We start from the raw sequence: 20,696 nt of genomic DNA on the forward strand, positions 1-20,696 counted from the left end.
TTTTTTCTTTTTTTCCCTTTGGTCATTAGAAAGTCTTAATTTCAGAGAATCAGTGAAATCTATGGAGCTTCTCCCTAGAAAAATACATTTTACATAATTTCTGGGATTTCATTAACTTCCTAAAACCCACTCCTCCATGTATTCCCTTATGGTCCATGGATCCCAGATTAATAACCTATGAATAGAACCAAATATCATAGGTTCAAGTTTGATTTTAATCTCCTCTGGTTTGGGTCTCAGCTTCCTTTCCCTCATTTGGATTTTTTTGTTCCATCATCCAAACAACCATATGACCTAGAAAGACTATATCTATAGTCATCACTAAAAGAGGACTTCACCTACAAGAATATTCAGTTCTCACAAAGAAAAAATATTTCCAAGGACACTGTTGTTCTGTTGTCATTCACAATAGACTGCCCTGGATTGTAGGTATGTGTAACAACACTGAAATGATTACCCTTTCACCTTTGAGGCCCCGTGTTTGCCTTTCAAGATAGCTATGAAGATGGGGAAATGGAAGAACTAGGGGACTGTAAATTAAGCTAAGTCACAAAGCAATTCATGGCACTGCATAAAAGGAGCCCATACCTCCTGACGTCCAATCCAAACAGTACTCTGAGACACAGCCACCCGTCCAGCAACCACCACGAAAAGTTTTCACATTAGGCTTATCCAAGCCCTTGTGTGAAGTCACCTGAAAATAAATCTTTAGAGCTCAGAGAGCCAAGACACAAACAAATAGAAACATATTACCCATGGATATCAAAGACAAAACTCAGTTGAATATGAAAAGGAAAGACAAGAGAGAACTAGCAGAGGAAGCAGTAATTCCACGGGGAACCAGTACTTCAGAAGTGGAGACAGAGCAAAAACCCGAGGAGGGCCACGATGAGCTGTGTCATGAAATTTTAGGACATTATGTTTAGGCAGCAGAAAGTCTGGGAAAAATGTTTCTATTCCAAAATCATTTTTATCAAGAATCCACAAAATCTAATAAGAGAAAAGGAAGGAGAAGCTTAGGTTTCTGTCAATCAATCAAAAAAACAATTTTCTAGAAACCATTTCTATAAAATAGCTCACTAAAGCACCTGTCATACGGTCCTCATTCCTTACATCGTTGGCCAGAGCAGGGCCAAACACTCCTATTTTTTGTTCCAATTAAGAATTTTCAAGGGGATAGAACAAAAACTACTTTGCCACATATGACAAAGAACTGTAATATAATCAAGAACAATGTAGAACTCCAAAGATCTCCCCATTTCTTTCAAATAATAGAATCTAAGACTTCACTCCTTAAGAATCTCTGTCAGTCACAAAGGAACTCCCAGATACCATGTTCCACAAGCACGCTCTGTGTGACTTTAATCACAGCATTTCTCCTACCATACAGACAGCACGTATCTCCATGTGTCCTTCATTGGAATGTAATCTGTAGGAGGGCAAATTCAGATCTCACTTGTTTTTAAATCCCCAGAGCTGATGCAGGGCCTCACTTGCGCTACCTGTGCTGATTGCTCAGCGAACCACAAATGCTGACCATCTGAGTCATTTTCTTAGGTGGGAGATAATAAGCTATGCTTTTCAATGTCTAGCATCCAGTCCCTCTAATGACACTGCAATTGAGGAAAGGCTGCCAAAAAGTTTGATTACAACAAACTAAGATGATCCTGACATCTACTGCTGTGCTCTTAGTTAGCACCAGAATTATTTAAAAGAAGCTCAAACAGAAAGGTACAGTATTTTAACTTAAGGAGTGCTTTAAAACTTTTTGCAGCTAATACAGTTTTCTCATTTCTAAAGTGGTCACTTGAATGTGTTCCTGACCATCTCACCTCAACAGGCCCCCCTCTTTAATCTCCATATCAACTCCCTCACTGCTTCCTTGCCTACATTTATGTTACTTATTTTCTGTCAATCTTTTTATTGTTGCTGGACTTCATCAAGAAAATGTGGCTCTATGAGAACAGAGAATATGTCTGTCTTATGCACACTTGCATCCATGGGTCTTATCCAATGCCTGACACACAGTAGGTGCTTAATAAATATTTGTTGAATGGAATAAATGAAATTACTTGAGATTGTATTTCTCAAGTAATTTATAGAAGAGTAGTTTGATGAGATGCTCTAGAGGAAAAAGAAGATTGTTTTGTTGGCCAAGTGATTTTGAACAATGCTTAATGTTATTTTCTCTCTGGAATATTGGTACATTCAAGGCTCTGAGAACTCTTGCAAGAAGGAAACCATTGAATATTTTTCAACTCAGCATTTCCCAAATTTATATAACAAAAAACTTTCTAAAAGAATTATCTGAGGGACTTCCCTGGTGGTCCAGTGGCTAAGACTCTGCATTCCCAATGCAGGGGGCTTGGGTTCGATCCCTGGCCAGGGAACTAGATTCCGCATGCCTCGACTAAAAGATCCCGCACACGGCAATGAAGATCCCGAGTGCCGCAACTAAGACCCAGCGCAGCCAAATAAAAAAAAAGAAAAAAAGAATTATCTGATAAGATCCTAAAGATAAGGATCTGATAAGGTTCTAAAGAACATGCTTTGAGAAACACTGCTTTACGGGCTAAAAAAGACACTGGGCTAGGCTCAGAGATGCGAATATTTATTTTTTCTGTATTCACAAGGCTGAAAACAGTTTTTCCATTACCTCCAGAAATGAACAGATGTTTTTTCTCACTAACTGTTTACTCTTATGGACAACTACCCCTACCCCTCCACTTTCCCACACCCAAATGTGAATTCTCAATTCCTTTTTAAAAGCTCCAATCACCATGTAGCATCAAAATGTTCTCAAAATCATAGCTGGTTTCATACTGTATCTACTTAAAATAGAAGCCTCCAGGCAATTGGTTTCAACTCCAAATCAGTATAATCAATCTGGGGTTAACTTGACTTTTTTAAATTTAAATTTAATTATTAGTTAGCATCATTATTTTGAACCAAAATTGTTTGTTTTACAAAAGCATACCTAGTACCTTTCTTGAAATCCATTACCCTCAACTGAGACATCAAGACATTCAGGCAGGTAGTACGTCTCACCATCGTTCTGAGGTGTAAAGTATGTAATTTGTCAGCAACAATTGTTAAAGCAGAAAACTTAATGTGACCCACTTAAAAAAAACACACACACTAGTGCCCTTTAAATGTCATCCCTGTAATAGCATCACTATTACTCAAATTCCAATATGACTTCCTAAATGTGAGAGGAAGAAGGGGAGCTACCAGTTCATCTTGAAATAATATATTTGTAATATGTGCCTATGACTGACATTCCATTGAGAGTTGGAATGATTTTTAATTTATTCCTGAGCAGGAAAAAAAAGGAATGAAGGAAGGAAGGCAGGAAGGAAGGGAGGAAGGGAGGCAGGGAGGATAGAAAGAGGACTGTCAAAATCTGGGAAGGCCTCTGATTGTGTACCCCATTTGTATATGCCGTATGCCACGTAGATGATGACAGAAAACAACTGATAGAAAAGTGAGCCTCACTAGCTCTTTTATACATGCTTTCATTCAGGGGAAAATGTATTTTTTCACATAGCTTTTTTAAGATTCCAACAACTGCACAAAGCAAGGTGAGCCTATGTTGTATTTAATGAAATTGTTTATAGTTTTGAGTACATATGGGGTGGTGGTGGCTCTGAACAGATTCCAGAGGATCATCAGTTCTACATGAAGAGAGTTGCATTAAATAAGCAGCTCTATTTTAGCCAGAAAGCTATATAAAGCTGTTCCCTAAGTAGGAAATATACATACGTGTTGCATTCACATTATACTTGCTTGGTTTAAAACAGCCCACATAGAGGTCACAAAAGTGAAAGCTATCAACCACGGTGGGTCAAAGGTGAATGTTTAACAAACATTTAAGGAATCACACCCAAAGTCTGGAATCGTTGTGGAAGTGTGAAATGGACGAAAGATTCATGTCATCTCTAACTTCCGGCCCAGCATTCTTTGTATTCACTTTTAAAAAGTCCACGTTGGTAGCAGGCCAGAGTTGAAGGAAACCTCCTTGTTTGTGGCACTTCCAAGGTGAAAATGAAAAATTCTGATAAAGCTCACAGGCTTGAGGAAAAATTCAAGTGGCTTATTGCCTTAGTTTTCTCTTATTTCAACACTCATTATCAGACAGAATTGAAGGATGGATTCTGTCTTTTGCTCTGCAAGCTGAATTCTATTCTGAATTCTACTCTGGAGACCATAGCTGGTGACTTGAGTATTTTGCTGCTCATTTATCTGTGTAGCCCACTATTTAATGGACTCAAGATCTGCAAAGCACATTCGATGGAAGAAGTCTGTATGTCACCTGATGGGATGTGTGGGTGTGCACACATTAGACAAAGAGAAAAGTTACTCTCTGCATGCAATGAGCCAAATTATCCCAATTCTTTTGCAGAGGGTTTTTTTTTTTCCCTTCTTCTTTCTTTTCATAGCTTGAATAATATTAAGCTGAGATTTCAGGTTCTTGGTTTTCAGTAGGATCCAACAGGTGTGGGAAAAGGGCCACATGCCCATGACCAGGGCATCACTTATGAGATCTCTACCCATCCTAATAAACATTTGTCTTATGGGTGAGGATGCCTTGTCACTGGCCATGATTTTACTGTAGGACTTCATAAAGCCGGCCATGTTAAGACCAAAATAATGTCATTTAGCGTCTAGGGGGAGGTTAAAAAGAGGATTAGAGGCAGGCAGGCAGGCAGGGTATATTAAACAAGTCCATGACTAACAGGGTGTGACAGAAAAGGGTTTTATTCTTTTCAACAAAACAATTCCCTAGGGCTGGGACCATTACTCCACAGTGCCTTTATCACCTTGGAATTTTTATGGTTATTTTTGATGAATTCACATTTTTGTAAAGGCTTTTTGAAATGATGCCAGTTTTCAATTTTTAATTAAAGTCGTAAATAATCTTAATTCTGCCTTAAAAGGGTTATTGTTTCTTACTTTTTTTTATTATTGCTGCCAGGAAATATTTCAAATACCAAGCCCTGATGTGAATAGCACTTAGAACCTCTCTGAGGTCTAGTAACAACATTGTACCATGTAAATACTACACACCGGAATACCAGCTCAAGGCTTGAAAATGTGGATTGATTGATTTGAGGTTTATTAGCACTGCTTCTCCTGGGAGTGACATTTCCCCTTTTTATTGGATGGAGCAACTTTCATCATTTTAATTTCCACAAACTAGTCCATTACAGATCCACACAGGATTTTTTAAATTTTCAGATTAAAAGGACAGGTTAAAATTTGGAAAGTAAACACAGTAACTTGTCACTAAGGACTAAGCAATGAACGTCAGAACGTCAGCCAAATCCAATTCAACCACTCGCAGGAAAAAGAGTGAACATCAAAAGCTAAATCACTGGAGAGATAATACCTCATTTTACATAAGACAAAATTAAGAGAATATTGTAATATCTGACATTAGATTATAATACTGCTCCTTGAAAGCATATCCTTGTTATCTGGATTGCCTGTTGAAGGCTGTCTGCAAATTGTTTATAAATTTGTATTCTGTAGTCTTAAGATCTGATTTTCTTTTTAAATTAGTGCTTCAAGAATCTTTCACATAATCAAAACTACTCTTCCTTTATAAAGAGATTGAAACACACCATGTATGAACAATAGAAACCATTAGTAATTCCTAAAAATATCCCATTATGTTTTCATACCTACTGTCAACCTAGGTTACCCTCTTAAGCTGAATATCATATTATTGCTTACTTGTCTACATGTGAGACTTACATTCTGTCATGCCCATGACAGTTGTTATTCTCTGTGAAGGTGCTCTTCAATCTTACGATAGATTGGCTATTACAATAAAACCTCATACATTTGGGACAACTTGGAGGTGGAGAATGGTCAGATTTAGGGGGAAGAAACTCTCAGCAAGGTTTATTTCTTAACAAGCACAACTTATTACTTCAAGTTTATAAGATATACATGGATAATGACAAAAAACATTAGACAATGGTCCTCCTATACAATTAACAGTATGCAACAATGGTGTGTTATTTTAAGAATATTAAGCATCCTCCTTACAACTTTATGTATATTATTAATTCACTTAGCAGTTTCTTTGCTGTTTTAAAATACAGGAACATATCCAATCCATGTTGAAGGATCATCTATTATCATCTCTTGATAATGATCATCTGTTATCAGTTTATTGGGATTCCAATTAAAGACACTTAACTATATTTATAGAGAAAAAAATAATTTTAACAATTGACTTACAAGAGTGGGTATGTATGCCGTTAAGAATATCTATCAAATCCTTCTGACTGGCCATTTTTCTAACTCACAGCAAAGGGGTCAAATTGTTTCCATATATGAGCCCTCAACCAGCATTGTGTTAACACCTCTCGAGGAAGAAAAAATCTCAAGTAACAAAAAGATTACAGAGCATTTCCCAACACAAAAGAGTTAAATCCCTATAAATCATAAAAGAATAAAAGATTCTAGTTAACTAGAAGCCATGGTGATCTGAAAACCACGGCCATAGGGTTTAATCACACCATGGGGTTCAATCACCTGAAATAAGCAGAGTCTTAAACTTCCCTTAAATTTGTTATGAAGGGCCCTTAGATGAACCAGGTACCCATCTGAACACAAATGAAACACTCAAAAAGCCAAGGTCAGGTCAACTTATTTTCTGCCATGATCAGAAGATACTTTTTGGTCCAAAAATTTACAAACTCAGTTATTAGAAAACCCCTGAAAGGCAGTAAGCTCCTCATTTCTCGAGGTGTTAAAGCACAGCATGGCCAACCACTTGCTGGAGATTTTATGAGGTCAGGAGAATAAGTCAGGTGGCTTGGCAGATTGATCTTTAACATTTCTTCCAAATCTGAGAGATACTATAATTTCTATGAACTTTGAGAGATGCACTAAGCCCTCATTGATGTCAAAGTAATTTTAGGTTCAATTCCTTTCTCAGACTTTCTTACATAATACTTATTAAGGAATGTGGTTTTTTCTAAGCTTAAAGGGAAGAATGCTCTATACTTACCTTACCTGCTTCATCAGACGTAATTATTTTAGCCAATTGATATTTTATGAAAAAGCACTTATCTCCAGAAAGGGTTTTTGTTGTGCTGTTTTTCCCAATTCAATTTTCTTTAGCTATTTGGACTGAATTTTGTTACTTTCCAGTTTAGGTGACTTTCACTAATGTCCTCCAATTCCTATTATACAAACCCTCCCCAGAAATTCATATCTGGTTACATCAGTTATGAAAATCACAGCCTTGCTACTACTTCATGGACGACTTCTCTACTCAGAGTCTAAAACATGTTATACCTTGAGAAGTATGAGAATTACCAATGCCCTGCAGAAGCTCCCAGTACTGCAAGAGGAATTTAAATGTGCTTGTCCTGGCTGGATAAATTCTCTTTTAAAATTACCTTTTTCCTTGCTTGCTGATCTTTGGAAGAATGTGCCTTCACATGCTTTCTTAAGGAGCTTGGGTCGGTGTAGCGTTTGGTGCATCCTGGAATTTGACAAGCATAAGGTTTCTAAATAAGAAAGAAAGAAAGAAACAGCTGTGGTTAAATCATAAAGGTAACTGGGGAAGGTTTACTCAAAGACGACTGACTTCAGAGCATGAACTGTTACCAACTGACTGATGTGAAATGCTATGTAATACTCATTCATTTTAATTAGAAAGCCCAGAAAGTTTGCAGCAAGGTGAAGAGAAGAGTAAACTTTCAAGAAACAAAGAGATGGCTTATCTTTTAAGAGACTGCTACAGAATGCACTCTTACCGCGAAACCTCCTGTGGCATTTTTCAATATGGAAATTATTAGTATCTTCAGTCATACTTACAGTTATGTTCCCCTGAAAACAATCTTTGGTACTGTCAGAAATTAGGAAACACATACTCTTTAAGAGTTCAGGTATAAAGAAGCTGTAGAAAAGTCCAGAAAAGACTGGGAATGTTTCAGAAGAAACCTGATTCAGAAAGAGAGAGGGAGAAAATTAAAAGGGAAAATTAGTGGAAAGTGAGTAAAAGACAGTAGGTTTCAAACAACAGACACATGAAAAATCAGCCAGAGAAACGTTAATATTATTAGTAGTAAAGGAGTCCTGGTGTTAAGCCTGGGTTAGGCTGAGCATGGCAAGAACACAAGTTTTGGCTACTCCAATTCCCCCGTACGCCTGAGAGATGTAAGGTGTGGAGCCTAAGGCAGAGTCTAGAATCGTTTTTATTTTCATGTCCCTGGTGATTGGTGGATGCTAATTAGGAATGATGAATTAATAAATGAGAGCACTACACATTGATTCAAATTTTAGCAACTATTCCTATTGTAACAACGAAATTCAAACCAAAGGTTTGGGAATATGGCTTTTAAATTGTAGAATAAATAAAAATCTGCTTATCCTAAGAATTGAAAAAAATCACAAGATTAACTGTGTTTATAAGATGTATTAACAGTCACTCATCTACTTAGTATCTCATCAGGTGACATATTAAAGCTATGCCTGCATGAGGTGGAATGTAAGGAAGAGAATTAAAACCCTGTCTCTACAATAGAATTCTTTCTTTAGAAACCTGCTGTTCTGTTGACCTAACCCTCCCGAAAACTCAGTTTTTTTTCCCCTACTGTTTATATTTTGTTCCTGTTTTCATGCACTTGCTTGTCATTTTGTAGGCCAACATATATGTGGATTATATTATTTGCCTTGCAGGAAGCCATATACGTGATTCACTTTTTTTGTTGCTACTGTTACCATTTTTGATTCCAAGAACAAGGTAAAGTCATGAATAAATAATTTAGTTTGATACTCCCAATTTGAATTCTAAGTTTGATTATCTGATGTGCTTGTTCATCGACTGACTGATTGATTGAATGAGTAAATCACCCAGCAACTCTTTTGCTCCCATAACACGCTGGACACTGTGTTACATATCAGGGATCTAACAGTGAACAATGGACGAACCAGCCTCTCAATATGTCACAGTTTCTGCAAAATGATGAGCCAATTATGGGCTGAAGTCACTTGCCAAGGAAGTTTCCATTGGGTAAACAAAGGTTTCCTTTAACCTGGGAATCTTTTCTGGGTTCACACAGCTTTCTTGCCCTAGTCTTCCCTGTCCTTCCCTGGTGTTATGGGGGCAATTAGCCAACATCTTTATTGGCAGTCATGCTGTGACCACATAAGCTCATGTTTTGAGCATTAGAGATGTTGCATGTAAAAATATTTGGGAATATTAACGTGTTATATAAATCGATGCCATAATTATCACAATAGTCACCATTACTTGGGTTAGAAAGATAAGAAATGGGTAATGTCATTTTGTATTTGATTTTGAGATGTCACTCTCTCCTCTGCTATCAGCCACCTGGGATCAGTATGCCAAAAGAGCAACATCAGGGGATGGTCTAAGTGCTACTGATATGCTGGTCATTTTAACTCAGATTACCTGAGCTTTAAATGGCATGTGACACTTCATCAAACTATATTCTTCATTATTTTCCATTTGTACTATAAAACTATTTCCCCTGTTGAGACATTAAGATGCTAATAGAGAAATGAATTAATAACACTTTTCAGGGTTAGAATTATGAACTCAGTAATTTTTATGGGGAAATCATTTTCCTATAAGTAAAGAATCCATTTAATTGAAGAAATACTTTATCCAAAATTCTGACAGCATTAGTGTAAGGAGTACTTAATGAAAGGGAATGGGGACCTAAATTTAAATAATAAATTCTACAAGCAACTACAGTTTCCTTCTTTAAATAAACGTTTAATTTCTTAAAATTGTAAAAGATTTTAAAAGCACTTACCAATTTGTTAAATGCAATAAAAATTTAAACAGAAGGTAGTTTGGACTTCAAAGGAAAAATGATGGTTTTAAAAGATTTAATAGAGAAATAATTAAAAAAATAAAAACAGCTAAGTTTTAAAAGCTACTGCATTGAACTTAATCATGAAATTATTATCTTAGGTAGCTTTCCTCAAAAGTTTTTAAAAGGGATATATATTTTTTAATTCAAAATGATTTTAGAAAATGCTCTTAGTTTGATTAGCTAAAATTAGCTCCAAGCAAAGGGTATTGTAGAGCCATAACACTTAGCCTTACAATAGTTCTTTCAAACTATAGATAACTAGCTAGAGAAGAAGCAATTTCTCAAGACAATCTTGTCTCATGAATGTTCATTCTTCCATGATAAAGTTTAATGACAAATTGGAAAATTTATTAGATTCTACCAAGACCATTTTAGACATGCAAAATCGGGCATTTTAACATAATTCATTCTTTTTTTTCCTTCTTCTACCTTTAAAAAATACTGCTATTCACCAAATTTATTCACTTAATATTCCATTCTTTTGGTCCTAAAATCACTGAATTCAATTCAGCTATAGCAGAAAGGGTCCATCTTACACCCATATTACTCTAATTATATGTCAGATACTTACTAGGCAAACCATCCCATTTATATATATATCAGGAGGTAATTCTGTTTAGAAAGGTTATGTGACATATAGCTAAAATGACTTCTATTAATATGACTAATAGAGACTAATATAAAATTTAATAAATATGTCAGCTATAACATCAGAAGAATCTTAAATATGTATGAGAAGGTGTGTAGAAATAACAGTATCTTTTAAAAATTCAAATTCTGGTGTAGTTTAATAATAGACATCAGAATGTTAACACTGAAAAAGTACTGTCATGAATACATTACTTGCAAGAACGTGAGATAAGAGATCTGTGATGTGTATAATACATTTATCCTGATGGCTTTGTTAAGTGAACTAAAATTACATATAATCTACCTGGCCTCATGTAAAGAAAATGGCATCAAAACCTGAGAAATGCAAAGGAAGACAATCAACATAATTTAGAAAATAAAAGACAGAGTCAAGGAAAGGGCATTAGCAAATGAACAAAATGTTTCAGCACTAAGAGAGTTAAGGTTTATGTCAATGGATATGTGGCTGTTAACACATAGGAAGCGTGATGAAACTGAACCCTTGGGAAAGATTTGCTGATTCTTTTTAGATCACTTGAAGGTGAAAATACCAGGTGGTTTCTAAAGCAAAAGGCTAGATTCACTTTCAAAAATCATGCCAGTCTCAAAGTTCTTATGTCAAGAAGAAAAGAACCAGGGTAAGAAAAAAAGTGCTTCCTATTTCTAACAATAGCGTATCTTATCTATCTTAGTATATCTTGATATCTGAACACTTACTTCAATGTCCAATCTCTAGGAGTCATTCTCTGTACTAAAATCTACTATATGACAGCCCCTAAAGTGCCTTTGCTTTGTATACAGAAGTAACCAAGGAACCCCCTTTGTCCCAGGCAGCTGTAATATTTAGGATAACTTGTGACTACAGAAAAATGGAAAAGAAAGAACCAAACAGGGCCCCTTCTGGCTCTTTACCAGGTTTCACTGCTGCCCTTGGCACTCTCCCTATAACCTGCAGGTCATAAAGCAAACACCTTCACCGTCCCACTGTCAAACGGGCACTTCCGCACACCGGGGCTTGGGGCTGGAAGCTGGAAAGCTCCTGCCGTTCTTACAGTGTCCAGATGTGTCCTCTGGTGCTTGGCGCGGTCACTGGAGTTACTGAACGCCTTCTGACAGCCCGGATGCTGGCACAAATACGGCTTCTCGCCTGTGTGGCTCCGCAAATGAATCTTGAGATTTTCGAGCCTTGAGAAGGCCTTCTTGCAACCTTCAAACTGCAAAAAAGAAAACAATTTTTGGTTGTTGAGAAGGACCTTGAATGTTTGGGGTTGGGGGACAGGAAAAATAAATGTCCTTAGTTTGTATTTAGCCTAAAACAAAAAAATAAAATGAAATCCAAACAGTAACAATATTACTTCTAAAAAGATCCGTATGTTTATGTGAACTGCATTTTTCCACTGAATATACATGCCACTTTCCATACCAGATTTGGGTCCCAAACTGATTTCTGTGATTACTTATGTCAGAGAAAATTTGCTGTGAGCCATCTGGCTCAGTTAATAAAAATACACTAATGCGTGCCTTAAAGGTTTGTTAAAAAATTAACACACTTTTCCATTTCCAAATTGGTCCAAATTGAAAGAATCAGGAAGGAAGAAACTTTTTACAACTAATAAACTAACAAAAAAAGAGTGATGTATGAGAAAAAAAGTAAATGGAATATCCAAGAGTGAGAGATGAAAAGGACATGTGTCTGCTGAATCATTAAGATCATAAACTTTCTTAACTCTATCTTAAGTGGTTTTCAACTCCCAAGAGTGACCCTGTTAATATACAGGGTGATGCCAAGCCTAATGAGATAAAGTTTTTAACATGCTTTTAAAAAGGAACTGGAAGACAATTCATTTACTGCTAAATCATATTCCAAATAAAGTTATAGTTTTATTTACTTCTATTTTTTAAAGGAATTTTGTTACCTGGTTCTTAAAGAGAAGAGCTTAAAATAAAAAGTTGAAGATCTCAAGAAATGCTTCATTGGTTTGTCAATAATATTTATTTATGGTAATATTTACTTACTGTCTTCTGTGGGCAAAATATCAGCTACTATTAGAGGGTCAAAGTGATTTCAATCCTTGAAGTGACTATCTAATAGAAAATGTGTTAGAGAAAGCCTATACATGAAGCATAAATGTGAGATGGGCCTTTATCCTTTAACTTTCTCTTTGATGCTAAGCCCCAGAATATTATGTCCTTTTGACAATTTTAATGCCATTAGAGTTCCCAATGCAAGGAAAACTGCAATTATCAGGGACTTCCCTGGTGGTCCAGTGGTTAAGCCTCTGTGCTTCCAATGCAGCGGGTGCGGGTTTGATCCCTGGTCGGGGAACCAAGATCCCACATGCTGCGGAGCATGGCCCAAAGAAGAAAGACCCCAAACTATCAGAACAAAACATAGTATGTTTACTGCAATTAAGAAACCTCACTCCTTAGAGAGGAATGTGGGGCTGGTGGGGAGAACAGAAGTAAAGAAGGGTAAATTGAAGATGGTTTTCATTAAAAATTAGCAGGTATAACTTAAGCTTACTACAAGAAATGCTATAAAATTCCTTGGTTCTCTTACTTATTATAACAGATGAGTACATTGTCCATGAAGGGATGACCCAGAGCTGGCCAGGTTTTGGTTATTTGAATTTTCACCTTTAAGTAAAGGATGAACTAAGGAGGAAGAATAATCGAACGTGTCACAACTCCATCTATTTAAGTTGTCCAGATTTTGCATGCTGGAGTATTTTAAGAAATTTATGAAAGTTGCACTTATTTTTGATTGAGAGTTATACATGTTTCACAGACATATGTTGGTTTATTTCAATTTTGATATTTTGCTTAAAATAATTTTGGTGTTTTCCTGATTTCTATTTCACATAAAAATAAATTTAGCCCGAACAGAAGATGATTGCTGACGAAGAGTGAAAGGCATATAATGTTATATCGCTAGAGGGAGAGGGGAATTAAGTGGTTTATTTCTTCAGGTTTTCAAATGGGTCTCAAATCTGAGAATAAAGGGACTCAAAGATAACCCCCAATTCATGGCTAAGAGGCCTCTGCCAACCAAACCTCTGTTTTTAAGTTTCACTCTGAATGATAACTCAGTGCAAACTTCTGGAACTCAGTTCATTTGTCTTAGAATCACCTGGTAGACCACACTTAGGTCTAAAATGAGCTTGTGGTTTTGGACGCATCAAGCCTGTAGCCTAGTTCCTAGCAAGGCTGTTTTGTAGGGTGGGCACCATTCTGGGGCCAGCTCCAGGGGTGCATACCCAGACCTGAGTAGGCCCCAACACCCACTCCCTTCTATAGTCACCCTAGCTCTTGGTCAGAGAGAAGGCTGCATTGTCTCAGCACCAACATGGGAGTGGAGAACCACTTTAGAATATATTAATGAGGTTTCTGTGAGCACCAGACAGATAAAACCCCTGGATCTACCACAGAGTGATTAGAGGGGATCCCAAACATGTCCTAGAACTAATTCCAACTGCCCACTTCATCAGATGTAAACTGAATGTAGATTAGCATTTCTAAGGTCTCTCCAGTTAAATGTCCATGTAAATGTCCAGTTGAACTCAGTTAATTGCTAGTGTTATTGTTAACAGAAGTAATGATCAAAGACCAAAGAGCTTGCTACATTCCAAGCAAATCAGTGAAATGTAAACTATAGCTCAGAACATCCTGACCATTTTTTAAAAATAGCAAAGATGGGCTTCCCTGGTGGCGCAGTGGTTGAGAGTCCGCCTGCCAATGCAGGGGACACGGGTTCGTGCCCCGGTCCGGGAAGATCCCACATGCCGCAGAGCAGCTGGGCCCGTGAGCCATGGCCGCTGAGCCTGCGCGTCCGGAGCCTGTGCTCTGCTACGGGAGAGGCTGCAACAGTGAGAGGCCCGCATACCACAAAAAATAAATAAATAAAAATAAAAATAGCAAAGATGGAGGAAAATATGAGCACCCAGACTGAAAATGACAACAAAAAGATTATCAGTAAAATCATGAAAATCCAAATGATCTCAGATGTTTCCTCTGTAACAAGAAAGGCCAGAAGACAAAAGTATTTGTAGTACTTGTACTAGCATTATACAATTTTCAGGAGAAAAGATTAAGAGTGAAGGGATTTGACCACACTGAGTTGTATGAATAAAGGCAAGAACAAGGCAACCCCATGCATTCAGGGGCTCATAATAAACATCAACCACTCACTCTTGTTGAAGAAATTCACTGGGAAGAAACCATGAACGCCAAACCAATAAAATCCAGCATGGAAGAACTGACAAATGGCTCCATGGGGGTGCGCCTAACACCCAACCCATCACAGGAGTATGCAGAGAATCACACCTGATTGAACGTGCGTGCCACACTAACAATTCTGCAAGAAGAGAAATTAGGTGCTGTTCATTTCTCTAAAGGTGTCTGGATGAAACTTGAAAGCAAATGATTTCATAATGAATCATTATCATTCATTATGGGAATAAACCTGTAATTCAACAGAAGAATTTCCTCTCCCTCAGGCAATTTTACCCCAAGATTTATAAGTTCAATTAAATGCCAATGCATTAAAAATAAACTAACATTTAGGTAGAACTACACAAGAGTGTTACAAAATACAGCTAAACTGGATGTTTTGGGTGTTTGAGTAAATGGATGCTTTGTTTTCTACTTATATTTCTTCATGTTTTCAAAATCTTTCAAAATGAGTCTCACCTTGTAAAGGAACATCTAAACATAAAGGTAAGCCAGAATCATAGAAGGAGAGTTTCCTTGAATTTGACCACATACTTTCTCATCAAGATTCCTGAAGTGCAAAGTCTATCCTGAGATCTAAGGTCCAAATTGTCACCTGACTGCTTGTGTCATTGCCACGAACCAACCTCTACACAAAAATTGACCAATATCTTAATCCCTGGTCATCCCCTTCCTGGACTGCCTGTAGAGCCAGGAACCTAAGGCCCAGTGACACACAGCTGGGTCATCAGGCCTGAAGTTGCCCGTGGTTCAAACACAAGCCATATATAGGAAGACGAGAGAAAAACAACAAATAAACAAACTCTCAGAATCCAAGGGGGTAGCAGAAGGAGGAAAAGTGGAACAAAAAAAGAGACAAATGCAGAATGGTAATACGGGAGGGAGTGGTGGTGGGAAATGGGTCTGGTACCCATTAGTAATTTTATCTAAATAGCATTCGTTTTTTTTCCCCTGACCAATACTGAGTAAGCCCTATGAGCATGGCACTATGTGTTAAGCAATGAGAGGAACAAGATGAACTCAAATTTTACTCATGGGACGATGGAAGCAAGATCAATGCATATGGCTGGACAGGTCACACAATGGTGAACCTTGAGCAGTGACTCTCAAAGACACGGTGTGCGGACCAGCAGCATTGGCATACCCTTGGGAACTTGTCAGAAACACAAATTCTCTGGCCCAACCCCAGACTTACAGAACAGAAACCTGGGGGTGCGGGCCCAGACATCTGAGTGTTAAGGGGCCCTCCAGGAGATTCGGATGCTACGGTGTGAGTTTGGAATGCCATTCATTTTGTAATCACTGTTGATGTTCTTAAGAAAATCTCCTGACAGAAGTAAAGTGTCTTGCAGAATTCACTCATTTCTAATTGGGACAAGAGTCATATGGGCTTGCAGCAGCCCTGGACTGAAAGGAAACATCTCCATCCCAGGATAAAGCAGGGTTATCTCCATTTGCACTGCAAATGAGACAAAATTCCAGAATGCCAATGTCATACTAGAGATTCTTTAAACTCCTGATTATTTAATCTGTTGCCAAGCAGATGTCTAGTTCTGAAACAGGTATGCCTAACAGTTCCCTCAGTGGCCTCCTGACCAACAAAACATCCCATGTTTCTAGCGCCTACTACATTTCACCGTTGAGAAAAACCACTGACAGGGAGTCATCATTTTCCAATCGCACATTTCAGTGGCTTTACAGACACATGTAAGAACAATGCATGAAACTGTAAGCAACAGAATTTTAAATCTCATGGGGTTTTGAAAATACTGCATTGTATGAAGCCTCACTCTGAGAAAAATCTCTTTAACTCTGAGGCTGTTTTCAAGTAACAAACCTTAATTAAAAAGTGTAAGTTACCTCAAATCCAGAGACCCTTAGCTTGCACCACTTTGTTAATTTAGGAGATTATTTTCATATTTAAAGGATCACAACTGGTCTGTAACCACCATCTCTCTCTCTCTATATATATATAGGCTTGATTACAGATTGTTGACATTAAGTGGCATTAAGATGACCTTTGAAATATTACTTTCCCTTTCTATTAGAGGCTTTTGTGTAAGGTTTTGAAAAGGAAAGACTCATTAGACACCATTAAAATAGGATTTATTCCATATGTGTAACCAGTAATCAAGTAGAATATTACTCCCTCCCCTAATCAGCAATTTAGAGTGTTGAGAAGCACAAGTTCATATTCAAAGCAGTAATAACAGCAAACCTTTCCCAGTCAGGTTTCTATACCATCACCAGTGTCAACAAAACCAAAACAGAAAGGAGTCTATGATGCTGGACACGCATTTTAAAAATATACATTTGATTTCAATTAAGCCTCAGTGTTTACGACCCTTGGAAGAATAAGTTGTACAATTTCATCAGTCAAGACCAATTAATCCCATTAGTGACAGCTGATACTGCGTCATGCTGTGCAGCGCTGGGGACTGACTGATGAATTATATGCTAGTTTACAACTTCCAGGTACAGCCCAAAGACAACAGAGATGAAAGGCTTTGGTGGAAAGGTCAGCAAATATTTATAACACTGTGGATATAGTCAAGATGACTTCCACAGTAAGCCCAAGAGTTCAAGTCCACTTGAATCATGGCCATACCTGCAAAAGGTATAAATGAAAGATGGCTTCTTCTGTGACTCAGAAAGAGGGGGCCAAAGGCACGGCTGAGGGTCCAGAGCCACTCCACACATCTGAGAAGAGGCGAGAAATCTGACTCATGTGTTCAGCTGAGATTTATAAGTTTCCTTCCAGGACAGTGCTTCCCATCTTTATGTGCTCATAAGTCACTTGGGCATCTTATTAAAATACAGATTGTGATTCAGTAGGTGTGGAGTAGGGCCTGAGATTCTGCATTTCTAATCATCTCCTAGGTCTAACTTCTAAATGTTGAATGTTCAAAGATTCCAGTTTGAGAAGTAAGGTTCTAGGGATCATGAAACCACCCTCAGGTTGAAAATGTACAGTTTGGTGGGATTTAAAGGAAAAAAAAGAGATAAAATTAAAAAAGAACTAGAGCAAGAATAAAAAAGTAAAGGGCTTACTTTTGATGAACCAAACTATTGCTGCTTTCTCCTGAAAAGTACAGAAGAGTAAAGTCTAATTGTTAAACTTAGGTTGGGAAGAGAACAGAAAGTGTTGTCTGGGGGAAGAAAAGAAAGAAGAAGAAAAGTCAGGGGGAAAAAAGGACAAGAAATCAAAACAGAAAGACTGCAGAAGCACATTGGGACAATCTGATCTTGTTTCTCCTTCAGTCTCATTCGCATTTGGACATACGGCTTGCCTCGTGCCACCCTGTGGTTTCTGTTCCCAGTGCATTCTTATTAGGACTGGATGCTCCAGCAAATCTTACATATATCTGTACATCAGTTTGTATAAAGTGTTACATAAAGGGAGAAAAAGAAAATAATTCAAATGTTTTGAGGCTTTTAAAAAGTATCTAGGGCTTCCCTGGTGGCGCGGTGGTTGAGAGTCCGCCTGCCGATGCAGGGGACATGGGTTCGTGTCCCGGTCCGGGAAGATCCCACATGCCGCGGAGCAGCTGGGACCGTGAGCCATGGCCGCTGAGCCTGTGCGTCCGGAGCCTGTGCTCCGCAACGGGAGAGGCCACAACAGTGAGAGGGCCGCGTACAGCAAACAAACAAACAAAAAGTATCTAGTTCATGAATTTATTAAACTGAATAATATGGAGTTACTTCCTCTCCATGCTTCATTCAGACTATTAATTCTGTAACGAGGATGGAGAAGATGTCTCTGCAGGTTCTCACTTTGTGATTTTACTCATGTTTTCAGTCTAATCACCTTCTCATCCATAACGGAAGAAGGTACCCACAGAAAACGAGTTTCTATGTTTCCTTTTGGTTGTTAAAGGTAATAGCTGATTTTAAAATATTTCAAAGTTCTACCAAGAGAAGCAGCGGCCTCACTGGAAAATTATTTAAAATTGTGGTAGGGTAACCCTGGTTAATTTGATATTTCTCTTTACTTCAAGGAAATCAGTGCACTCCCAAGTGATTTTCCAAAGATTCCAAATACCTAAATAGATTTGCACTTGCATTTCCTAGGACAGCCTTCAAAGTTTCCCGGTCCCTTGGCTTGGCTGGGGCAGCCAGAGTGGGGAAGAGACTGACACTTTGGCCTCAATGAGTCAACCGCTTCAGTGCATGCCCCTCATCTGGCATTCTGAAATGGCCTACTATACTCATTTATCCGGATTTTCTGGAACTATTAAAGTTTTGTAGAATTAATATAAAAACCTTTCTGTAATGTTTTCCTAAACTGTAATAAAGAGATCCCAGTTACTATGTTTCTCCTTCTTATACTAGTGTATAAAATGAATCTATTAACTAGCTCATAAATGCAACTTCCTGGCATGTTGTGCTTCTTGTTTTTGATTAAGAAATCTGTATAAAACACAGGTTACCTAAATGGGCAGTGTGTATGTGTTTCTTATTGGTTTAAGGCAATTTGTTGTTTTTTAACATTTTGGGTCATGGGCAGCAGCTGATCTTTAAAAGGACACTCTACATGAGGTGGCAAAATAAATAAGGGTGTAACATGAAAACTGAAAATGGAAAAAATGTTTTGGAGAAGCTACATGACAATGTAGAGAGAAATATGTTATTTTTGTGCCAACATTTGAACCATATTAAATTTTTATGGAAATTATCAAGTGTCTGGTTTATAAAAATTGAAAGGAGCTGGGGATAAATGGAACCTCATCATGGGCATTATATTCACAACTGGAAAAAGAATACTCCACAGTGCAACACTGATATTTAAAACATATCATATGGCTGCCTCCGGTTATTCAACAAATATAAAGTATCATCTATTATTCATGTTGTGTCAATACAATGCCAGAAAACTACAATGTCAAGCAAATAATTATTCCGTGAGTGGGTAAATAATGGAAAACTGGTTGTTTGGGGGTTGTTTAAACATAACAATAAGTTGCCTGAATTTTGTTGTTGTTTATTAGCATTGATTTCATGCAGTCTGCAAATATATATCCACTAGAGCATGAATCCTTCAGAGGTTCACAATCAGACCTCAATAAATGCACTTTGATTACATGCCAGTAGAGCAAATATATTTAAGGCTATGTCGTTGGCCCTGAATAAATATACCTAAAAGAAATCAAACTATTTAATTTTCTGTGTATCTGTGTTTCTGGCCACCACATAGTCATATACAATTCCATATACATGTATCTACAAAAGCACAGTACTTCTATTAAGTATATATAAAGCCTACATACAAAAGCAACTGTCATATATTTTGCTACTCTATATTAAAGAAAACAATTTTTCCAATTTTTTAAGTATCAGTCTATATACCAATGGACCAGGGAATACTGAGTTTCTTGTACATTCAGCACTTTATAGGCTGTGTGGATGATACAAAAGAACCACCAGGCTCCATCCTACCTTTTCTGCATTCACAGTACATTCCAGGAGATAGACATATACTCAGAACAAATTCTGAATCTGACCCAGCCTACTCCAACACCCTCAGATTATTTTCTATATACTAAAGGTGAGGAAAACAGAGATATTGGAGGAATCATCTTTTGGATTTTAGGCATTATTTTTTGCATTTTAGAAAAATGGCAGAAACATTCTCTAAAACTCTAGTTTCTCTTAAAGGTCTCTCAAATTTCAGAAGACAGATAGGGATAGATGAAGTAAAAGAGAACTAAGTAAGCAAAAGCAAAGGAGAAGTAGAAAAGCAGAAACAGAGAAGGAGAGAGAGAGGCTACGGGTCAAAGAAGGTCTTGGCATGTATGCGGTCAGGCCTGTCCCCTCCCCTCTCTCCTCCCACCCTTCCCACTGGACTCCAGGCCAGTCCAGCTGCGGTTCCCTAATTAAGCAGCATGCTCTGCTTTGCCTCTGCCTCCGCTTGTGCTACTCCCTGTGCCTGGTGACATCCTACTGAACCTTTAGCTTGGTGTCACCTCC

At 37.8% G+C, this 20,696-nt stretch overlaps 1 protein-coding gene across 7 annotated transcripts in view; it reads right to left on the bottom strand.

Moving 5' to 3' along the window:
* Positions 1–20,696, bottom strand: part of GLIS3 (GLIS family zinc finger 3) — a 513,435-nt gene that overhangs the window by 104,357 nt on the left and 388,382 nt on the right. For all 7 annotated transcript variants that reach the window (XR_014296909.1, XR_014296910.1, XM_082657135.1 and 4 more), the window contains 3 exons: positions 11,552–11,713; positions 7,840–7,965; positions 7,419–7,529 (listed from right to left, as the gene is read on the bottom strand). Coding sequence is in view for 5 of the 7 variants with exons in the window: in XM_082657135.1 (XP_082513261.1) it covers positions 7,419–7,529; positions 7,840–7,965; positions 11,552–11,713 (399 nt within the window). In the remaining 2 variants the exon portion in view is untranslated. The remainder of the gene's footprint in view (positions 1–7,418; positions 7,530–7,839; positions 7,966–11,551; positions 11,714–20,696) is intronic.

Source organism: Grampus griseus (genome assembly GCF_964374135.1).
Source record: "Grampus griseus genome assembly, chromosome: 6".
Taxonomy (NCBI): domain Eukaryota; kingdom Metazoa; phylum Chordata; class Mammalia; order Artiodactyla; family Delphinidae; genus Grampus; species Grampus griseus.